This window comes from Nipponia nippon, unplaced genomic scaffold (assembly GCF_047370975.1).
Source record: "Nipponia nippon isolate SJK-2023a ecotype South Korea unplaced genomic scaffold, ASM4737097v1 scaffold_32, whole genome shotgun sequence".
Taxonomy (NCBI): Eukaryota; Metazoa; Chordata; class Aves; order Pelecaniformes; family Threskiornithidae; genus Nipponia; species Nipponia nippon.
In genome coordinates, this window is record NW_028262350.1 from 4231007 (window position 1) to 4254494 (window position 23488).

The following is a 23488-nucleotide window of genomic DNA, read 5'->3' on the forward strand; positions in this document are numbered from 1 at the left end:
GCCAAAAGCCAACCAAGCGCTGTATGACGTTAATCTGCCTGATGCGGCACCTCGATCGTCTAAGAGAAGTTGTGTAAGTGAGCACACTTCAGAGGCTCAAAGAGCAGAAGGACTGCCGCTTGCCGGGAGCTCCCCAGGCAGGGGATGGGTCGTAGCCACCTGTGAGCAGGCAAACTCACGGGTAATTACCTGGCTAACTGATATATTTTGAGCCAGAGTACCTGTCCCTATTTAATCCTGCCCTTTCACAACCGTGTACTGTACTGTACTGCTGTGAAATTCGGCAGACTCTACTTTTGCTCACATTCCTCAAGCTTCGTTTCTCCCAAATCCCATACAGATGTGTGCTCCTGACCTTAGCCGAAAGACAGAACGCTACTGAGATTATTCAGTGTATTTCTTGTGCAGGTAGGCTAAGGTAGACTATAAAACCCATTAACAGGAGTAGCAAACTACTCCAGCCTCAGGAGTCCCACAAATAAGCCTTCCTTTCATACTCATAGCTTCAAACTTCAGATTTGATCACCAAATACTGCTGCCTAAGTCTCCTCCAAGACCCAGCTCCCTTTATATGCCTGAGGGCCAAAATCCTAGTTCAGAAAAGCATTAAAACCTGTGGGGTTAACAGAACTACTGAGACATGGATTTATCTTCTCCAGCTACACCGTTAAGATCATTATACACCAGCATCTGTGGTTTGACATGCCACCCATCTGCTCTCCTCCCCCAGTACAGACCAGCAGACCATCACCAGCAGGGCACACAGCCCGATGCAAGCTGACGCTGCCACAACTGGGAGTTAAAAAGCACTAAGATGAGCATCAGTAGTACAAACATCCCTCCTCCACATCTCTCAAGCTCACGTGACGTTTTCACAAGGGCTCTGAGGCAACCCCGAGCAGAGATGAACCCTCCCAGGCCCTGCGCAAGGAATAAAGCTCCTCACTGCGCCTGCAGGGGGGACGCGGAGGCAATTAGGAGCTGCCGTGGGATTTAGAAACCCCATCTAGAGAATCTCAGAGGGCAAGCGGCAGAGATTCAAGCCCTATCGGTAGTCTCAACGGCTGATATCTGAACCCCTCCCCAATATTTCCCCACTGTTTCCAGGGACTGGAAAGCCCCGGCAGATCCAGGCGGGCAAAGAGGACGGAGAGAGCTGGCAGAGCACGGGCTGGAGTCAGCTGTTATTAATAGGGGGAACTTGACTCTCAGGAAAAAGCCAGGACAGCTGCATTTCAAGTACCTTGATCGTTAAAGCTCTGGTTTAGCCCCATCCATTTGCTACGGAAGGGCTGTCACGGTGCAATGGCAGCTCTGTGGCCACCACTACTGGTTCGTGGAGACGTGTCCCAAATAACAGAGGGGCCAAGCCAGTCCTTTAAGGATGTTGCCAGAGAGGCTGCAACATCCCTGTGTTGAAGTGGTCTGGCTTTGGGAAAATGGCCTCTTCTCCATTAATTTTTTGCTTTCTCTGGAAAATTCATCCCATCCCAGCAGCCCACACATCTGTGGAAGGAGGGGACAGGTCGGAGGGAGGGGAAAAACGCAAGACGAAAATGTTGTCAGCAGAAAATGAGTTATTTGCTGGTTTGCCACTGCCCTGCTGTCAGCGCGGGTTGCACCAGAGTCTGTGCAGCAAGTGACACCATCACTCCTCCTCCTCCTCCTCCTCCTCCTCCTCCTCCTCCTCTTCCTCCTCCTCCTCCTCGGCCTGGTGCAGGCCTCCCGGGGACCAGCAGATGGCAACCACACTGAGCCCGAGAGCCCCGGCCCTCATCCTCCCCGCCAAGGTTATTACATCATCTGAAAATTCCCAGCGAGAAATCAGATGAACCAGGGAAAAAAAAAAAATAAAACCTGAAAGGAAGGGGACAAAGTGCTTACGAAGCACAAGTGCAACGGGTTAAAAGCCGCGCTTGCCTGCGCCCTGCTTGCCAGAAGAATAAATGATCTTTTTCCTCCTGCAGTGCCGGGCGATTTTGCCCTTGGCAGACTGCACCGGAGATCCCCAGCTGCTGGCACCGGAGGAGCCCGGAGAGACGCTCAAAGTGAAAGTCAGCACATGCTCACAGCTCCAAGGCCAGGCTCCATCCAGCAACCTCACAAGCTCCTCCAGAAAGTCTTAACTGAGCCTCTGCCCATCGACCCAGCCAGCTGCCTTTCAAGAGAAGCCCCCAAAATAATCATGGGGGAGCACCAACAGCAACCCGGACTAATATTCAGGCAGGGAGACACCTCGATGCAGACTAACGACGTCAGGCAGAGCAATTTCCCTACCTGAACACGCTACCTGGCTTTATGTTTGGATAGAAAAGTATCCCCATCCCCAAAAAGCAACCCCAGCAAAGCTGCATTAAGCATTAGTGAGTAATCAAAGTTAATCTGAGGAAGGGAGGGGGGGAATGGATATTTCCATATAGGTGTTTTAAGTTTTATGCCATATAGTTTTAAAACCGAAGTTTTTAATCTCATGCAGCCAGAGCGGATCTTTTACCATGTGAGCTGACTGCAGCTGACCCTAAGAAAATGAAAAGTGAATACTGGATGAGATAATTTGCCTGGTGGCCCTGCTGCAATAGTACACAACGGGTTTTCTCACCGCTTCTTGGGATATTAGGTTTAACACTATAGACCGAGGATTACAAGCGCTGTGAAATCAGGAAATAAATTTCTGCTTCAGGAGTTCAGTGCCTTCCGTTCCTTCAGCATTCCTTAACAGAGACGGTTCTTTGGGGGGGTGGGGATTTAGGTTTAAAAATAGCACCAATTTACTATTTTAGTCTGTTTTAAATATAGTGCTAGTGAAAGATGCCAGATTAATTGCTCCCAGACACTCCATGTGTTTCCTACTGTTGCACAAAGTCTGTGCAAAGCTGGAATTTAAACCCAAACGCACACATTAGCCCAGTGTCTTCACCTGGACCAACCCCTTTACGTCCTCACAAGAAGCAGGGATGCACACCTTCCTCCCAGCACCACCAGCAGTGTTTTACACCTCGAGCAGCCAGGCACTCCCACCAAGGACAGGAACCGCTATGATCTATTCACTGCCTGGCTCTCCTGATAAAAGTATCAGTTACTATCATTTGTGGTCCTGTATTTTGTGATCAGAGGAAAAAGGTGACGGACGGACACCGATCTCATGCAAGCCAATAGTTTGTGGTCAAAGAACAGGCTTGTATTTAATTAGGAAGCAGAGGACTCTGGAAACTACTTCTTTTCCCTTGGGAAAAGTCCCTACACATGAAATCTGTGAATACCCCACAGTCAGGGTTGGTTAGTTATTCCTCTTAATGATGATTAACCCTGACAGCATAACACAGGGAAACGAGTGTCTTAACGGGAACACCCCTTCTTCCTGTACCCTCTGAACCATGGAAGATCATTTACAATTCCTTACAAGGTCAAAAAAATTTCCTGTGACTTAAACCAATCCACAAATAATTTTATACAGATGAACAAACTCTGTGGAAGCAAATACTTCTCAAGTGGTTTATAGCAGCAAAGACACCAGCCTAAGACCCAGGTCCCAGTACAGACTCCCAGGCACTGCTCGGTTTCCCCACCCCGAGCAGGGCTCCAGGTCAGGTTCCCGTAACAAACACGTTCATAGCAGAGCAGATTTCAGGTGTAACGCTTTCCCTAACCCTTCCGCTCCAGTAAATGCTCTGCTCCTAAAAATACTTGCAGATGAACGAGCTTGGTCATACTCGAGCAGATCTGCGCTTCCTCTGGAAGCCCAGGATGGAAGAGCAGGCTCCGGAGCACGTCCAAGCATCCCTTGTAACCCATCTCAGCACCCAGTTTGACAGTACCCCGGCAGCTCCGTGGCTGCTGTGCTTACCGTCTGGGAATGACAGGACAGGATGAATACATGAGTCCAGTTGGGAGAGGCGCTCCAGCAAAGGGGCATCATACTGGATTTCCAGAGTCGTCGAGCTTCGAGTGCCACACAGAGCACACGAAGGGTTCACATCACAGCTACATCGCACCAGGCTATTACGATGGACCTGGGAAGGGGAGAGAGAATAGCATCAACATATCAGAGGTCAACGTGTCTAAGTGCTCTCCTCACGCATTCCCCTTTGACAGCTCATGAAAAACATCCTCAAGGCTGATTTTTTTTTTTTATACCTTGTATCAAAGTTCATTTAGTCTCGACTTGTAAAAGGACACTTTCACTTTGCATAAACACAACTGAAAACTACTACTCACCAGCACAGACAGTTTAACATCTACTAAATTTGACTAGAAGTGTTTGATTTTACCTAGGTTGAAACCTCATTTATAAAAACCATGAGGCAGCACAATTCAGTTGTCAGAGAAGAAAAAAAGCCTTTTTGAGATCCGATGGGTCAGAGAGCCGTCACTATATGCCAAGAGCTGACACTTACAGGGACATCTTTGCAGAGTGAAAAAGGGTGCTTTCAACCTTGTTTCCTAAACCAGGACAGACTTTCAATTCACAGATTTAGAGACTTTATATAGACTTCATTTGTATGAAACCACTGCAGGCAGATGCACAACTGGATGTAAATCCCATACAGAGACAGCAACCCATGATCCCCTGTCAAAATGAAGGGATGTATCAAACCAGATCCTGCAGAAGTCTGTTCCGAGCCTAGTATTATTCAAATAATTTCCATTAACGACTTGAATGATGGAAGAGATAATACCCTTAAGCCTTCGCAAATAACACCAGAACTGGGAAGGGCTGCAAGCACCTTGAAGGAAAGAGCTGGAATCTCACTCATGGTTACAAATGAAGAGAAACGATCTAAAATAAGTCAAATATAATTCACTGAGGGCAAATGCAACAAGCAGACGCTTCAGTGACCAGGGAAGAGGAGGAAGAGGTAACTGAGCAGCAGTTCTGCCCAGGGGATCTGGTGGTTGTTATGGATCAGAAAATGAGCATGAATCAGCAGTGTCGTACCACTACTAAGAATTAGCACCCCACGGGGCTTTATAAACAGGATGGCTGTGCAAGACGCATGAGGTAATCCTGCCACTGTGCTCGGCATTGCTTCCACGTGAGCTGGAGGGCTGCACCCAGTTTTGGGCACGTATTTCAAGAAATGTGTGCACCAAACAGAGAGGAAAACGACAAAAAAATGACAAGATCAAAAAAACCCACGTCCTATGTGCAAAACCAGAAAGACCCATGGCATGTTTAGCGTAGAGGTGACCACACAAAGAATTACCGCATCAGCTTTCACACTTTGGGGAGAGCTTCTGAAGCGACAAGGGGAGCTGACCAGTTTACACCAGGACTTGGGACTACTGGTAATGACTTTAAATGGCAGCCAAGGCAGCTTTTATTAGAAAGTTTGGTTTGTTTGGTTTTGCTGTCTGAAAAACAAGACTAGCTAAGCACTCAAATAGCTTGCCTAAGGAGGTTTAGCCAAACGGTCTGGCACGGTACGAGGATCTGGGGCATGGGGATGCTGTGGGTGACTGCAGCAGATCCCTTCCCGTCCTGTTTCACAAGACCAGTCCTGTTTGCAACCCAATGCAGGCTACAGACCCACTCAACCTTTAAGCCTCTTTTCTTTCCTACAGGACATCTCCTGACTTAAAAATGTCAAGTGATGTTGTATTCAGATTTTGTAAAACACTAGGCACAGTTATGGATGATCTCTATTCAAACAGTGAACTCTCCAGTTGTAATTTCTGGTCACAGCAATCCACAATGACTTGGTGCTGGATGGGAGAGCGCCGTCAACTGGACATGGCATTTCTGGACCGTGACTTAGCCATCACTCAGCTTTCTCTCAAATAACTGGAGGAGTCCACAGAAATCCTCTGCTATCTGGCACATCTTCTATCCTTTGGAACTGCTTTTCTGAACCATCTCTGATTATCAAATGTATTTGACGAATATAGTCAAAAACTAACTAACAGATGCTTCTTCAAACACTGAGTGTGCAAGTCAACATCTCCTATGGGATAGTTTATAAACTTCCAAATCGCTGAAGATCTTGCAAGTAGTCACTGCACAGCTTTACCAGCAATACTCCAGACAAAACTGCAAACAAGTAATCAGTTAAAGCTAACTCAGCTGAGCGAGCATCTATTTGGCTCAGAAAAATGTTGCTTTTTGAGCTTCCATTTAAAACTCCAGCACCTGCAGAGTGAAAACCCTCGAACCCTCGTGGTAAAGTTTGACTTAAAACACTTTAACTCAAAGGTAAGTGGATTTTTGCCATCTATGGTTCTGCAATCATGAGAGCTGCATGCACAAGAAAGGTCCTTATCCCCTCAATTTCTAATTATCTATCACCCAACCAACAGTTTACAGCATTCCTAAGATAAATTAAAAAGAACGAAGCACGGCCTTTCCTCATACAGGAAATAAACTGTATTTCCACTGAACTGAGTTCTCCATAAGGGCAAGGGAAGACTATGTGGAGAGGAGGATGAAATAAAAATAAACGACAACAAAACCAGGAACAGAGTCATGGCACTCAGCCGATTTCCAAACTTAAGCAGCAGAAGCGAACACGATCACCTCGGCAGGCCTTTTGCAAGACACCCCACAAATGCCTGCTCAGGCAACTGTAGTTTTCCTTTGAGCAAGCAGCAGCGAGATCCCGGGGCTGTGTTAATTCCTGTGCTCAGAGTGAAGGTTTCCTGCCACTTGACTTTTCAGAGCTTCTTTTGCCTGCTCAGACCGCGCCATATTGAACTACCCGGCCTGCAGTTCACCTCAGGCTTGTTGGTTTTAGAAAAGAAAACCCACATCAGAGTTCAGCATCGCCCCTCCCCAGTGACAGCTAATGAAAGTCTTCAACAAATTAAAAGCTTCTCCTTTGTTTCTCCTTTACTTCTCCAACGGCCTTTGAAGCCTCGCTGTCCTCCTCTTCCTCCCCATTTTCTTCCCCCTCTTAATAACCACAAACATTCCCAGAGCAGGGAGACAAACAAATAGCACTAACCTTTTTGGAAAGGGGCATAATGCTGCTAGGTCGAACGAGTCGTCGCTTCTTACAGCTCAATACCGGGCGAGTGCGAGCTGCTACACACGTTCCATCCGAAGATGAAGAAACCATGTTCAGTCGTTGCTTTTTATGCAAGAGTTCCTCAGCTTCCTGGCCATCTCCCTGAGCATGTTCTGCCAGGCCAGGCTGAAGACTGCCCAAGAAGAGAAGAGAATACAAAAGATAGCGTTATTCATTCAAGCAGCCCACGTTACCCAGCAGTACCCAGCCAGGCTCACGGTTCAGACCTTAGCAAACACTCTAAGCTGAGTTTAAAGCATGGCAGTTTCACAAGGCAATAGCTTTTGTTAAGCCAACTCTAATTTTTGCTTTTACTTTGGTCGCTTTCCACACTCTCCCACCACTGAACCTTTGACAACATACCTTTGGAAGCTCTGAACAAAAAATAGCATGTAAAGCCAGACACAGAGCAAGACCAAAGCTGCTCTAGACCTGAACAGCTTTAATCCTAGAGTTCAGCTTCCCCCAGAATTACAGTTCAGGGCATCTTAATACAACAGCTTCTCATGAGTCTAAACGCCGGAGAGCACAAGACAGAGAACATATAATTTTCTAGAAAAAATATTTAACCTTGATGTAAACTTGATTCTGATTAATATTTGAGATCTATACCTCTAGCAGCTCTCAGCAGTGACACCAGAAAGGTGTAATGTTAGCATTAACGTTTCTGTTTTACGTACAAAGGACTTTCCTGTCCCCACGCAGTGACCCTGCCCTACCGTGGCATCAATACACCATGCCACCTACCAAATACCAGTGCAGCTCCTCATCTACAGAGCCTTTTCATGTATATTTTACAAGTGTTTCATTTCTAAAATTGCAAAACATTAAAGCCCAGTGGTCTCAGGCTCTGTAGTTCAAAGGCTACAGGCACATAAAGGGCTCTGTTATAGCCCGCAGTGTTTCAGCTGTAGCAATGAGCCAGTTGATCGGCACTTTCTGCACCTGCAGCATCCCTGCCCAAGGTACCAAGCAAGTGCAACGGTGCTGGCAATGCTTCTCTAGCGCTACCAGAACTTGGAAGCACCATGTGTTCAACCGTTTTCAAGTGGTTCAACCCTGAAATCATCCTGTAGCATAGAAGAATTTCTTTCACTTGTTTTCGTTTACCCACTTTAAGACTTACTCAACAAAAACTGCCTGGAGAAACGAAGAATTTAGAAAGTCTTACTCCCAAAATCAATGGGATTTGGGTGCCTCAGTATCTCCAGAGAAGTGGGACAGGGGTTACAGATACTTCTGCAAAATAATTGCAAGCGGGCCACCAGTACCTTTGAATTATACAATTTGCAAGTGTATTAAAAATACCCATAAAGAAACAGTTTTGAACATGCTCATTGCATGGTTGCCTACAGGGCTTGTTCGTGTAAACACAGCTCAGTTTAATACCATTTTCAGAAAAATGGTGCAGCAGAAAAGCTCAAGCAAGCAATCTCCTCCAAAATGATTCCAAGCATGATCTACTACCATACTTTTTTCAAAAAGAGACCATTTATACCGTTACCAACCCAGTTACGACCCAAGAGGATGTTACAGGCTGGCTTCCGATGGGACTTTGTCAAGATCGTAAAAATCAAACCCTTCCCATAATATGCAAGCAGCTTACGTGTTAATAACTCCATTGACGGGTCTTGGTGCTCCACAGGGCTTGGCAGGATGGGATTCAGGAGTATTTGCAGCAGAAATACCCAAGTTCTCTAGTGGCTGGGATCCAGAAACACTCTAAGGAAGGATGAGAAACATCATAAATTAATGAAAAAAGCTTCTTAAATAGCCACAACTTTCTTATTCCCCGTTTCTAGTTGAGGATTCCGCACTGTAGCCGTGGGTTTCCACACAGGACTTCAAAAGAAGGGTTCAGAAGTCCCTACGTGAACAGGAGACTGGAGACGTAAGGACTTCTGAGGGAGCAGCTCGGGCAAGAGGATGGATACACGACAGCGCTTTCAATGCAAGAACCGAAGGACTTCGATTCCCCTCAGGCAACCACTAAGGAGCATGAAAGGCTGAGGTCTTCAAGGAGATTTTAGCATTTTGTCTCGATAGTGCAAACAAGTTCATAACCACCTGTAAACCTCGCAGGCATCTTCTGAAGTCTGATGCTGTGCTCTGAGCCACACGGCTGCAAGCTCTTGTCTCAGCACTTGCGGGGGAAACGGGAGGAGAGGGAGAGGCGAACAGACTTGCAAAACTGAATTTGCATTTTAACTAAATACCTGTGCAAACATGGTCTAAATAGTACTTTAAAAAGTATTTAAAATGAGTACGCACACATGCTGTGGTTTTTGGATATAAGCAGGCCAACTCTATACAGCTAAAGCTGCCTGATAAACGCAAAGCTGGAAACACCTTTTTGGCAGAGGAAAGTAAGTAAAAACTAAGCTAAAGACACAGAGCTCCCCAATCTCTCCTGCCTTAGGCCTGAAACACAAAGCCCCTCGCTCTGCAGTGAGCAGCAGTTACCGTGTGGCTGCAGCACTGAACGCTGCACATCTCCCACTGCCCTGCAAGCGGCCTCGGCAGGGACGGGGGACAGTCACCGCAGCCTGCCAGGACACACTGGCTTTGTACCTCCTGCCAGCGACGTTCCTGCTCTCCACCCCAGCAGGCGCCGGCACGGTCCAGCGTGTTCATAGCCCTGGCACTCATCGCCCCCAGTCTCATCCTTGCAGCCGCCTTTTTGTTTTCAGACACGCTCCTCCTCCTCCCTGGGGTGAAACTTTTCTTCCTTCGTGCAGCACTTCCTACACTCACTGCCTATGTCTCTCTAGCTGGGCTTCCCCCTTCACGCACGCGAGGGCGGTGGTGCAGTTCAAGTACTAGTAAAAAAGAGAAAAGAAAAGGTCTGACTTATCTACGCAGATGGCCGGCCGGCCGGCCAGCCCCCCTGCTTGTCACATTCTCCATCTCAAAAGCATCGGTATTACATTGATTAAAACCTTCCCTGCGATCGCTCCCCCAACTCAATGAACAACTAAAATCAGGCTACGGCGGTGCTGGACTAACGGTTTCCAGAATAGCAGAGACCTGACTCACCAAGGGAAGAGCAATTTCTAACACCACAGACGACTTCTGCCTGTTGCCTGTTTGAGGAACTTTGCTGGGTTTTCTACACTTCTGCTAAAAAAGACGTTTCTCCGGGGGGGGCAGCAGAGACAGGATCAGACCGGCAGGCTCCTCGCTCCGAGCGCACAGAGGTAGGGGCGAGATCAGATCGCGCCAGAAGCCTTACGCAAGCACAACGCGGCACCCTGGCGAGGTGAAGTCAGTGCAGGAGCTGAATGTTTTCCCTCTGGTTTCCAGAGGCACGGGGAGGCTGAGCCTTCACATGACACCTCCGCTGGAGGCACCCACGGTTCAGGAGGGCAGGTACGCATGACTCATAAGTTCTTTTGAAATAGGGTATTTATTTTCTTGTTTTCTTGTTTAAGACCCTTTTCAGAAAGGGTCTTAAAGGAGGAACCTCTTCTCCAAGAGCTGTCTCCAGCTCGGTGGTTCAAGATAGGAATAGAGGGTGACCCCTCTGCTTCCTGCGGAGGAGCTGGAAAGCATCAATCCAAAGTCTATTTATCAGAAACAGCCCAGGCTCACCTTATCACACTGAAGATGGGTGTATCCTAACAAGGCTCTGACATGAGCAACGGGGGGACGAGCAGGAGTGCAAGAGCCGACATCCCCAGCGTTCAGAGCAGAGGCAGAGCTCTTGCACCAGCTCCTCCTGCATGCACCTCCCAACGCCGTGCCTTCCTCCGGGGCCGGCTGGGTGGCCAGGCTGGGATCCAGAGGAGCGTTCATCACACCAGGCTCACATCGATGCTCCAGACTGAACTCTTCTGTGTGTTTTGGGTACGCCTGGGGTCTGGAAGTCCAGGTCTTTAGGATCCCTAGGACTCTTAGGGGAGCGTCAAAGATTCAGCTTGTCGCACGTGAACCCAGGAGCCTGCAGACTACCGGGGCTCTCATGGCAGTAAAGAAGCTGTGTGCTGGCAGGCAGTCGTGACCCAACATCAGGAACGTCCCCCATATTCCCAAAAAACCCAAACAAAACCAGACAGGTTCAGACCTTCACCTATCACTAGACACAAACCCGTAACACAGGGAAAAGCCTTACCAAGACACTCCATCAGTATCTCTTCTCATTTCCTATTAAAAATTTTAAGTGCACCCCCCTCGCTAGACTAGCAATACAAGCAATGAACCAATATCAACAGCCGAGTTATTTCTTCAGGGCTCCGTGTTATTCCCATCTTCAGGCAAAAATATTTATTCACATACTGAGCTTCCATTCCCAACAGACATTCCCAGGCCTTCCTTGCAAAGCCCTTCCCTCCACTGCCGATAGGATTAGTTCCTCCTAGGGATTATCAGCCACATCCCACATATCAAGCCAATGCCCAAGGACCTGTATCCTGCATTCACGCCAGCCAAGGGAGGTACCCGTGAGTGGATGAGATCCAAAGAGGAGCTGGGGATGAGAGCAAGGAAAAAAAAAAAAAAAAGCCTAATTCTAAGCAGCCCAAAGGGTGCCAAAATGATAAGCACCTCTCCAGGAGAGGCCCAAGAGATACTCTTCCAGTAAGTGTCCTAACGCAACAGGAATGGTCTCTGGGCTAATCTCTGGCTCGGAGCAGATCAAGGCTCTGACTCAACACCCCACCCTTACCAGCAAGTCTAATTAAGCACAAACCCTCCGGCAGCAGGGTGTAGAAGCTGGGTGCCTGGAGGCAGCATTTCTGGTGGCTGACACCTCCAGCACCGCTGCAGAGAAGCTGGCGGTGTGGAGTGACGTGCGCGTCCACCAGCAGCCACGTGTGGAAGGGGAATAAAAAGTCCTTTGCAGGGGGAGTTACCCTCCAAGATGGCAAGCATGGCTGCAGGAGTAGCCACAAGAAGCTGCCAAGTAGGAACCTGCAGCCTGCTTTACACCGAAAATGTTGTTCTTCACCGCTCTCGGTATCTATTATTTGTGTCACTGTTACCTCCAAGACCTGGAAGAGAGATCGGACCTCCGTCGCGCGAGCGCTGCAGTAATAAAAGTCTCTGTCTGAAGAGCTCAGACCCAAGCGAAAGGGATGAGAAAAGGGACAGCGCAGGAAATGAGCCAACACAGCAACAGTGGGGTGGCTGCGAGCAGCAAGACCAGACAGCACCGGCCAAGCAGGCATTTTCTTTTCCATACATCAGAGATCTACAGACATTTTCTATTCTATACATACAGAAATAATGTCTAAGACAATCTAAAAAAGCACAATGTGCTGATTTTGTAAGCATACGGAAAATGTCTTTAATACGTAGGGACACAGTCAGGTGGGACCCGGTCCTTCCATTTGCAGATTCCCAGGTTGAAAATACACTCATGTCACATAAACATCCTGATTTAAACAGATAAGGAAGAAAATATTCTTCTTATCACTGTTACATTTGATCATCTATCTCTGTTATCAGCCTGCCATTTACAGATTAGCTCCAAGTAACAGCCCATTCATCAGGGCAGGAGCATGCTATTTCTGAAGCGAATCGGACCACGCTGTCGCTGCGCTTGTTTATTATTCTCCAAGTGCTTTTTGGGTTAAAGGATGAAAAGGAGGGGGACATGCATGACAGACGGACATCACTGTTCAAAACCAGACACTGCGTAATGCTTGTGATTCAATCACGATCTGTAGCAGCCCCTGTCATCCTGGCTCTCCAGCCTCCCGTCACTCCTCCAGCGTGGCTCTGTTTGCATCTAAGTACCATCTTCTATTTCAGTCATGAGCAAAACCTGTTCATTGTACCAATTACACAGCAGAGTTTGGGGCTCAGCTAATCCGCTAATTAAAGACTTAAATTCCAAACACACGTCTGAAAGCTGATGTCAAGCGAGGAGACATTTTATTACAATCACTCGTAATAACCCCTTTGCGGTCCAGCGTTAATCAAAAATTTCACAGTATTTCAGATTATCATTCAATATCAGGAAAACTCTGACAGTGTCTTCCCAGCGATAGGAAAAAACACTCAAAGTACAATTTTACGGTCACTTCTAGTTAAGTTTCTTATCTGTATCAACTACATTGACTACTGGTCTATGAAACTCGAGCACTCCCGTTGCAGTAAAGCTCCGTTTCTCCCCAACCATGGCATTAGGACAGAAAAGCAGCAGCGCTGCAGCTTGGTAGCAGGAGTTCGAGCCATGTAGGGACCAACCTTCTCTTAGTACTACACCACAACTTCAAAATCCTCCATTTTAATACGTCGATGTGTCCCACAGGATCAAAAGTAATCACAGCCAGGCTGAACAGTACGATCAAGCCTTTAGTCTGTGGCCTACATTTCTGCATTAAATAATAAATACCTGGCACTCTGCATAGTTTCCAGTGCATCTCACTGAAATCATTAGTTCCCTTTCCAAGGGGTAACACTCAGGGAGATATTAATAGCCACATCTTTAGAAGCCTTTGCTAATTGTGCTGCACTCAGTTTGAGGTACCTCTTTGCTAGAGGGAAAGGATTAGTTAGGATTTTTAAGCTTCACAAAATGCTAATGCATACTACAAAGGTACCCCGAGGAACTCTGTCCTAAAACGTGTTTAAATCCTATCGTTTATTAACCCCAAAATAATCGGGGAAGGGGCGAGCTACACAGACCAACAGATCAGCAATTCCCATGGGAAGTCCCAGCGAGAGGCGCTTCTGCAAGGGGTCAGTCCCACGCCAGACGCGCGGTTCAAGCATCTCTCTCCGCCGCAGCTTAAAGGATGAACCTTCCCTACCCAGAATTCACGAACGTGAAGCATCTGGACCCAGTCACTTCTGCTGCTGGCACTTACCAGCCGGTCAGCGCCAGGCTCCAGCTTAACTTCAGCACTAACGGGACGGGACGCATCATCTACTGCAGGATCAGGGGGTGATGCTTCACCAAGAACTATCAGCCCCTGGAAGAGAGGGAAGGGAACAGGAATTAACTGCGGGTCCTTTGGTCTCAGCAGGGAAACTGCGCATCCATCGTCCCCCAGAAACTACAACCTCTGCACACAGCAAGGCTTGCATTCCCACTGCATTTTTCAGACATGATGCCAAACCGAATCCCCTGCTGTCTGGATTTTCCTGACATCTAAGCTGAACTCGGAGGGGGAAGGACAGTGCCTGAAGCCAGATCACATGCCTTCAGCCCATTAATAGTAGACAGTCAGCTCCCTCTCGGGCTAAACTGCCGAAACGTCGCCGCTGTCCCGCTTCCCACCCCTTCCCGTCCTCCCGCACGCGAGGAGGTTCGGCGAGCTGCATGCCAGCAAAACCAACAGAACGTTTTGCTGTAGCGCGGAGCAGGAAACGGCTGCTTTCATCGTACAAAGTGGAACTTGCCACCACAGCCAAGCAAACAATTTTGAGCAGGTGCCAAAAATCTACAGTCAAACTTGTTACTCTGAGCCGATTTTTTCAAATAAATGATATTCACAAAATTCAGTAAGGAAGGAAAAACACTAAGAAAGAAGCCATTGCTATAAAACTAGCGGGAAAAAGCACAGTGGCAGAGCACTGTTTTATCAGGCTTAACATATGTTGTCCTGTTTATGTTTTACTCTAAGTAAAGCTTACTCTAAAGGCAGGACTGCTTTCTCTCTGAACAACACAAAGTAAAATAAAATAATTATAATTATGCATATTCTGAGCTATAACAAAGCAGGCTAAAATGTGCAAGGGATTAGAGAGTTGGTGGAACCTACAGGCCATGAATACAGTCCAGGACAAAGACAAGCCAGAACAAGTTTGCATTTGGTCAAGCAAGGAACTATGGAAAGGGCTGCTCAGATTAAGAAGAGGCGGATCAGTCATCTGAAAACAATTTTGGAGGTTGCACGGTGCGTCACAAGAAAGCGAGCCTGGAAGGGAACCTGGACACAGGTCTGGGGGGAGGAGAGAGCTACAAGGCTTCCCTCAAAGTCCACAAAGTCAACTCTTACATGACCGATGCCGTGGCACGTGGCCGTGGAAGCCGCTCACAAGGCTCATCTTATGCCGGGACACAATCTTCTATACAACAGATTCGTGGCTTTCCAGAAAGACAGTGGTAGCCCATAGTTCAGGGATACTTTATTTAAAAACAGCTCATAAACTAAATACAACTGTACGTGGCCTCTGACCAGCAATGAGGAAGTAGCCAGATTCTAGAATAAACACGACGGCAATTTTCTAGAGTTTTCTGACATCCCAGAAGGATGTATGATGAAAGAGGCTGGAAGTTAAACTCAATTAAATACTGCTGTGCTTTTCCTCCACTCTTGAAAGATCCCTCTCTGAAAGCAACCCATCACGTTTCACCACTGCTTCTAGAAACATCCTCAGGCATGCTTCAGCAAAGAGGCTGGTCAGCTCCAGATGTCAGGTGTAGGAGACAGTGGACATGAAAAAAGGAGAAACTGGGATTGAATGCAAAATTGCAACCAAGGAAACTGCTTCCCTTTGACACTCTGGAAAGCACTTGGGCTTCTCATTTGCTCAGCGAGAGAAGGAGATGGGGAAGCGTGGGCATCGGGAACAGAAACAGCCACCAAGGCTTTCTGCCTCCAGTTTAAAGGAAGAGGACGGAGGGAGCTGCTCCATGCCTCAGGAAGGAGCCGTAATTAATTCTATATACTGTGGGTATTTGTTTAGAAGTACATCCCTTTACTGGTGACTTTGAGGCAGAGGCAACGCTTAACGCAGCCTTCCCTGTGACGGTCACAGCTTTGGTTTTTGTGCCCTCGTACAGAAGCTGCGCTGCCCGAACCTACCGTGCACGCCAGTCGTCCTCTCCCCGCTCCTAGCCCACGAGACAGCCTCTATGGACTTACAGACCTGCAGGCTGGACGGCATCTTCCTACCGAGGGCTTGTGCTCTCTGATTTGCTTTAAAGAGCTTTAAATCTCTGTTATTTGTAAATTTCTGAATAACAGAGAGGAATCAGAAGGGCAACATCAGATTTCCAGCTCTCTTTCAGGCCAGGAAAAGGAGCAGCGCATGTGAATTATTCCAAGATCACACAATACTTGCTTTTCACCAGCATTCTCCAAAGCAAAGGAAAAAAGGAAGCCCCCCCCCCCCCAATATTTATGGGCAAGTTTGCTTCTTCTTTACTCCCATTTTTATCACTAATTATGGTATTAATGAGACGTCAATTGTACAGGTCTCAGATAGAGACAGAGACAGATCTCATCTCTCACAGTCCTGCAACAGTCAGCAGCTTCTGCAAGGGACTAATGGGGGAGGCAGAGGACTGACACACATTAAGACACATCAGAAAGAGACCGAGTGTCCCAAACAGCCCCACACAGGGACAGCAGCATCTCTTATCGTGCCCTATGCCCGACATACCACTGCAGACACAGGAAACTCATGTGAGAGCTGCAAATTCCTCCAGCAAGAGGCTCCTCCTAACTCCCATCCCACCCTTCCCATCACACGTTTCTCTTGACTCAGCAGCTCCGACCAGGGCACAGCCCTCCCCATGGGACAGGCTGCACACAGATCAGACCAAAAGCTCGGAGGGAACACAGTGAACCCGTCTCAGATGCTCTGGGAACAAGTGGAACCTGGGTCTGCAGAGACGATGTGCAAAACAACCCCATCTTTAAGGAGTTTTGGTCACTGTATTTCAACCAAGTCTGCCACTGCATGAAATTCCTGCAGGAGCCCTTGATCTTAATTTATCTCTTATTCCGTCTGAGAGTGAAACTCGTAAGAGACACAGAGAGAGAGTAAAATGCTGTTTGTTCCTTTCCAAACACAGAGCATCTGCCACCCACACACGCAGGGAGGTGCAAAGACTCTGCATGGGGGGGACCAGCACCGTGCCACACCCCATCTCAAAACGGCCCAACAAAGCATGCTGTGAAAAGAAACAAAACCCCCTTATTACCTTCGTGGACATCCAGTCCCTTAAATTAACTGTACACGCTCTTCAAAACCAACACAAAACCCGAAGGCACAACAGCCCGCTATTTTTAAGCGCCAGAAAATACAGTACTTTACAACTAACTTTGAACACATGCTTACTGATTTGTTGTTTTCCTCTGCATCTCACCAGGCTCCCACTGAGCCGATCCAAATGTGCTGAAAACACAATTACTGCTGAGACACCCAGGCAGCAGTGTACCTTCAAAACAGAAGGTTATTTTCAACTGCCTGGTCCTTCTCTTGCTTTGATTTGACAGAGCAATGCATCTTTCTCGAAGGGTGCACTGGGATGTAAACCTTAACATATAAAGGTAATTAACCTAAAAAAAGAATAAAATAGAAGAGCAACTTTGAAGTCCTGCAGCAGCTACATGTTAACCTCCTTATGGCCAAATAAGCTAGAGTTATGTTGACAGAAAAAACAAGGTGTCTCCAAATTCTTTAGTTGTTGTCCTTGTACAATTTGAAGCCAAACCCATTCCAACAAGGCTCCTGTATTACTGAAACACGCGCTCGTTTCTCTGGTCTCCTATACTTGTCCCAAGCTGCTTTTATGAATCTCACTCTGAGTTTTTCATTGATGGAAACAGAACGGGTTTTACAAGGCGTCCTTGAGCTCAATGCCACCAAGACGACGACAGCTGGGTGCAAGCAGTGATCTCCATGAAGTCCTACCAGAAAGATGGTACCCTTGTTCAGGCAGAACAGCCACTACCAAATCCTCAACATCTGAACTCTTCTGCCACTGTAAGTGGCATACTTTATCTTAAATTCACGTATTGGGTTATCGCAGTTGAGGAGTTTTTGTTTGAACAAATCAAAGAAGATGACATCCTGTTTTCCAAAACCTCAGATGTACTTTTCAACTTTGACACACCACCATGATCATCTCCTTTCAGACCTAGAGGCTGCAACCTTCGATAAAAACACGGGGTGCTTGTAGCCATTATCAGGCCATTTCATGAGTCTGTCAAGTTGCCATCATCTGGTGAAAGCACTGAACCTTCCACTTCATTAGCTAAGTTTTCTCATTTCTTCCATTACTTAACTTTTAGCATATAAATGTTGAGTTATTCTGTATTTTATACTTAGAAATCATCTTGCATGATCGGCTTTCTTAAGACAGAAGGAAGACAATTCTTTCTGAAACCGGTTCATTAATTTGACGTACAGGCCGCTTCCAGAAGCCTTTTGCTCTAATCTCGGTAATGTATTCCGTTCAGCAAGCCGTGCTCTTCCACCTAGTCATTTATAGCCCTCGCTCACTCCATGAGCCTGTTTTTCTACATAGCTGCATAAAAGTCCAGTCTCCTTTCCCTGCCCATGCTTTCCACCCGCCTGGAAGCCTCTCTTCCCTCTCTCCCTGCCACCCCCAGAGCACCACACATCTTGGGAAAAGCGTTTGCTGGCCTCTGAATTCCTGAGGATCTGTAAGTTGATGCAATCCCATGAGCCTGCTTGCCACAAACTCCAGACATTCCTCCCTCCAAGGCCTGACATTTAGACGTGCATGCCTGAACAAGTCTTGATAACAATTCCTTCCTCATCCCTTCTCTGCTCTCCCCCATTCTCCCGTCATCTGAGAGCAAGTCCGAAAAAAATAATTCCTTCCACAGAGAAAGGTCAGCACCTAGAAAGTCTTTTTTTTATGATACAGACTCAATTTTAAGCCTGTGCTATGTGATAGCATCTGAAGCTAACTTCCTCCACCGTCCCCTCCCTTCCCCAGTCTCTTGTTAAGTTGTTCCTTCTCCCCATCTTCAGCTACTCCCAAAAGGAAAGAATAGGAAGGTTGTTTTGTTGTTTTTTTTTTTAAATCAAATAAAAAAGAGAGAGGCTCGAACAATGGGGAACAGCAACACGCATGCAAAAGCAACAGTTTTGTTCGGTACTCAAAGACTGACTTTAAAGTAAGGTATTGCTCTCTTCATGTTACCATATTGAACCAGGGAGAAGAATTACACTCCGCCCATGCCAAATAGCATTACAATTAGTCACAACTGTGCAATACGCTTTTTCAGAGATGCAGGGGGAAAAAAACCATCTGACTTTGCACAGGGACTCTCCACTGCGTCAGAAAAGCAAGCCATTAGGAGGCAGACAAAGCAAAATCACACATATCCGAACGCACTCCTGGTCCTCACCTTATTGGCTCTAATCTGCTTGTAAATGTCCGTTTGCTGCCGGATTCGGTATTCCAGGTCTGAGACATGGGCTTGAAGCCAATTCCAGCGACTGACGATGGCTGCACGGTCTGCTGCCCATCTCCACTCTGCCCTTCGCCTCCTGGAAAAACAGAGAGGGGAAGAGGGGATTATTTTGAGTGTGATTTTAATTATACAGTCCACAAAAAACCCTAGCAGAACTGACAAGACAGATCAAAGCTCCATACTGAATGGCATGACTGATACCATCTAGCCACTGCTAATACTTACCAACCGAAGTAGAGACGTGCTATAAAAGCCGTGCTTCCGCAGAGCAATATTAAAACAACTTTTGGTACCCAATGATTGAAGTCCTGCCTATGCAAGCGTTAAGATTTTATTCCACGCTTAGCTGAACCAGCAGCTCCAGTCCTACCTGGCCACATCTGCCAGACCCACTTTTGCAAGTCTTGGAGAAAACAAAACCCATCTGCCCTCTCTTCCTCGACGTAGCCTCTTTAAAAAAAAAAGACCTCTGTCATCAGTCACAAAAATACGCCTGAACACCAGCGCGTACCACGCGGCCACAATTAAAACTCGGTGGCAAGTTTCACAACACACCATCATTCGGTTTTAAGAGTAACCACTGTCTGGAGACGAGCAACAGAGCTAACAGCGCCTTGCACAAGCTGCTCCCCTGCAACGAGGTGTTGCAAAGGAAAAGCGGGCAACAGTAAACTCGATTTCGGCATCTGATGGCTTGACTGAGCAAACAAAGAAGGCAGGAAAAGCCACCAGAAAAATTACCAAGTGAACAACTCCTCTTGGTCTCTGGGGCTCAATGCGAGAGAAGGCGAGCGCGTGTGGGTGCACGGGGGGAACCCACACACTTTGCAACTCTTGACTGATTTCCTACCTTCTTTGTCGCTGCTGTAAACACAAAGTACGGTTCTGCGGGAGCATAAATGTCCTTTCACTAGGGCATGGAACTACACCATTGCATTTTACAGTCTAAAAACACCCTTACTCACTGCTACCGCACTCCAGGGCAGAAAGGAACACAAAGACGGTAAGGTACTTAAAATCCATGGCTCCACTCTCCCACATTAAAAGCCATAATATTATGAAAATATACCCTAAGCATCCCGATTCCAGTGGATAAATATTAAGGCTACCCAGGAAGGAAGAAAACCACAACACGGTGCAGAAACAAAGCATCGGCAGAAAGTGCATGCACAAATCCAGTGCCACTGCACAAAGCCTCTGCCACGTCTGGATGTTTGGCAATTAAGAAATTAATCACAAAATAATTCCCTTTGCCCATCTCCCCCTCCTCCTGTAGCATTTTTGAACCCAGCGAGAGCACACGGGGCAGGGGAGCCACAGCAATGTCCAGATTTTCTTCCAAAATCTAACCAAGAAGTCTTCTGTTGAGATTAACCCATTTCAAAGCTGAAACCAGCCATTATAGCAAAAGCAGCACGTGGTAAATGAGATTTACTACTGAAGCACCCCTAGCTGCAGCGATGGTAAGCAACAGCAATAATCAAGTTCTTAGAAAAATCTACACCTCCTATGCATCTGCCCTTATTTAGGCGTACTGCTACCAAATGCACTTGCCTTAAAGGAAAAAAAAAAAGGCACCAGGGTTATTAGAAGTTTCAAATCAGCTAATAGAAATACCCTGAAAAGGAGGAGTTGTTTCCTTCGAACTGCAAGCGAAACCCAAACTCAGAACACGACACGTTCCCCATATTCTTGCTGGACCTCTTGGCTGCGTGGGCGACATTGCTTCAGTGCCAACTTAGATGAGGCCAGATTTCCACCAAAACGGGCAATTATATTTGCTTCCTACAGCCCTCCCAGCCCTCTCCAAGACCATTTTCAAAGCACTTTTAGGAGCTTAAGTCCTTCTCTCTGGAATATTTCCCTGTGTAAAGTGCCTGCTCTATTTTGATCAACGCTGACCTTATGTTTGGTGAAAATTTTAATATTTATTGTAGATGGATGCCACAGCAAGGCCAGATCTTAATCCTCCATCAATTACACCAAGGATACAGTCAGCAGAGCCCAAGACAGAAGGCGGCCAAGGCAGCTGAGCACTGGGGCTGTAAAGATCTGATGACCCGACCAGCAAGACAGAGTGACCACAAGGTTAATCTGGTTTACAATGGGCCGAGCAGTTGCCAACACCACCCCAGCATCACCCGATCATGCAGCTCTAATCCAGCTCTCCAGCCCAGTCATGCTTTATTCTGTTCCAAGAAGGGTAATGCCTTGCAAGCTCTACGGTCCCTCCTCCCCACGAGGGATCTCCAGTCTAGGCCTAAATGGCACGAAATCCCCTCCATGCCACCGGAGGGTAGAAAAGCGGTGTTTGGGAAGCAGATCTCCCCGTCTCGCAGAGACGCTTCTCTCAGCATCGCTGGAAAAGCGGCGCTGCTCTGACTCAATCACCCACAAGACTGACAGCATTTTCATGTCGTAGTTTCCCACAAGACCTCCAGAACACGTTACTTCTCTGTCAGCCAAGTTTCAGTGAAATTCTACCATACTCTCATTCCAGAAGCAAAGAACAATTTTACTGGAGAAGAGTTCACCTTTTTTTATAGCTTAAAAACAGGAAAGACCTCTGCAATGGCTGTGTCTGCTTTTATGGCATCTTCAGCACCTGTGGATGCAAAAGACTATCCAGATCCCTAGAAAGTTTAGGACTCTAAGCCAGATCGCAGCAGGCTTCAGTTTGCTCTCTGGGGATCCATGTAGCTTTGGGAATTGGTTTTAGAAATATCCCGAGCTGCTGAGAGCACCTCCAAACTGCCAGCTCCCTTGCTCACCTCTGCAACGTTATAAAGCACCTATGCCTGCTGGAACAATACTGGCCTGCTCCGTTAAATACATCTCATGCTTTTGCTCAGATTACACAGAAATCGAGATTAAGTATAAAAACCACCACACGCCCGTTTAGATTCCTAAGTGAGATGGCAGCGTAAACAGCAGCAGACCTGCTCTTCACCTTAAAATCAGGACACATCCTACCCCAGAAAAACCCACTGGATTTAAACCAAAAATAAACCAAGAAAGTGAAACACAGTAATGTATACTTCATCCTCTGACACCCTGCGGCATAGGTGGAGGGGAAGATACATAATGATGGCTCAGCCACACTTTCCAAAACAGTATTGAGCGTAGTGTGCTCCTCTATATTTAGAATTAAGCCTTTTTCAGAGCCTGTTCACTTACACCCTTTGCTGCAATTTGCTGTCAGCAACATGTATGTTTTCCTCATGTAGATCACCTTTTGGATAACAAGCCATGTAGCTTCTTTAGCTTTAATCTCTACAAAAATATTTTGAAAGAATGATTATTTTCTCGCCTAGCACTAGAAATGAGCAACCACACGCAAAATACGGCGTCTGAAGCCGCTGCAGTCAGCACAGGCAGCCACCTGAAACCTCAGCCAGACACCCTGCTCGGGGCCGGGGGGAACCCACTTCCTTTCTTTCTAAACATTAGGGACTTTAACATGACAATTAATAAAAGAGTTAATTGCACCTGCCCAAAATGGGTTTTGGATTAAACCGAAGACGACGACTGAAGAGACGGCCAGATGGCTGCAGAGAGCGGTGTCGCTGGAAGCGGGCTGCATGGCTCATCTTGAGAGCGGTCTTGTGCTTCAAGAGGCAAAGCTGGCGCCGGGAGCAACGCAAGCAGCAGAAAAGCAGTTAAATCCTGCATCCTCCAAGGGAAACCATTCATCGTGCCGCTGCACGGGTGCGCTCTGCGCGATTGCAAGCGCTTGCACAAAACAGGCTACAGAGGATGGCACAGGACAGCCCCTCCAGCTGAGACACGAGGGTAAGCTCATGAAACAGCACAGAAAATGAATTATTTAGGAGCCTGGTCCTTTTAAATAAACCAATTTCCCGGGTAGGCTCATTCCCCTTTTGCAGGCACCAGCGTGCGCAGGAGAGCGGCCTCAGCAGAGGACGCGAAGGGCGCGACAGCCGCCCCTCGCCCGCGCGCGCCCAGCTGGCGTGGCACTCAGCTTGACCGACAAGGACAGCGCCCTGCACGCTTCAGCAGATGGTGCTTATCGTAAATAGCGTGTGCACGCAGAATTAGCAGCCTTAGGTCTCCTCGCAGGGAGGGAACCCACACGTGCCCGAAGGTGCCCAAAAGGGCCGGGAGGCTGGGACAGGGGAGGAAGAACAAGCGGGGAGCCGAGCCAAGCTCAGCCCACAGGGTTAGAAATACTGCGGGAGGCTGCAGGGCTTCACGGGAAGGGGGCGAGGGAAGAACGGGATCCCTCTCCCCATCTGTGGCAGAAGACCTCAAATCCTGCCCTTTGTGGCCATAGCCTCCAACCAGTGCCGACAGCTCCTGCCCCGCAGTGCCAGGCTCCCAGAGGTGCTGTACCGTGCC

General features: G+C 47.4%; 1 protein-coding gene across 6 annotated transcripts in view; it reads right to left on the reverse strand.

Moving 5' to 3' along the window:
- Window positions 1–23488, reverse strand: part of KANSL1 (KAT8 regulatory NSL complex subunit 1) — a 107304-nt gene that overhangs the window by 15601 nt on the left and 68215 nt on the right. For 4 of the 6 annotated variants that reach the window (XM_087770454.1, XM_087770456.1, XM_087770452.1 and 1 more), the window contains 5 exons: window positions 19064–19205; window positions 13814–13918; window positions 8608–8723; window positions 6939–7134; window positions 3845–4010 (listed from right to left, as the gene is read on the reverse strand). In XM_087770454.1, the coding sequence (XP_087626580.1) occupies window positions 3845–4010; window positions 6939–7134; window positions 8608–8723; window positions 13814–13918; window positions 19064–19205 (725 nt within the window). Of the gene's footprint in view, window positions 1–3844; window positions 4011–6938; window positions 7135–8607; window positions 8724–10592; window positions 10854–13813; window positions 13919–19063; window positions 19206–23488 lie in introns of all 6 variants that reach the window. The other 2 variants (XM_087770457.1, XM_087770455.1) reach the window with 2 other exon arrangements.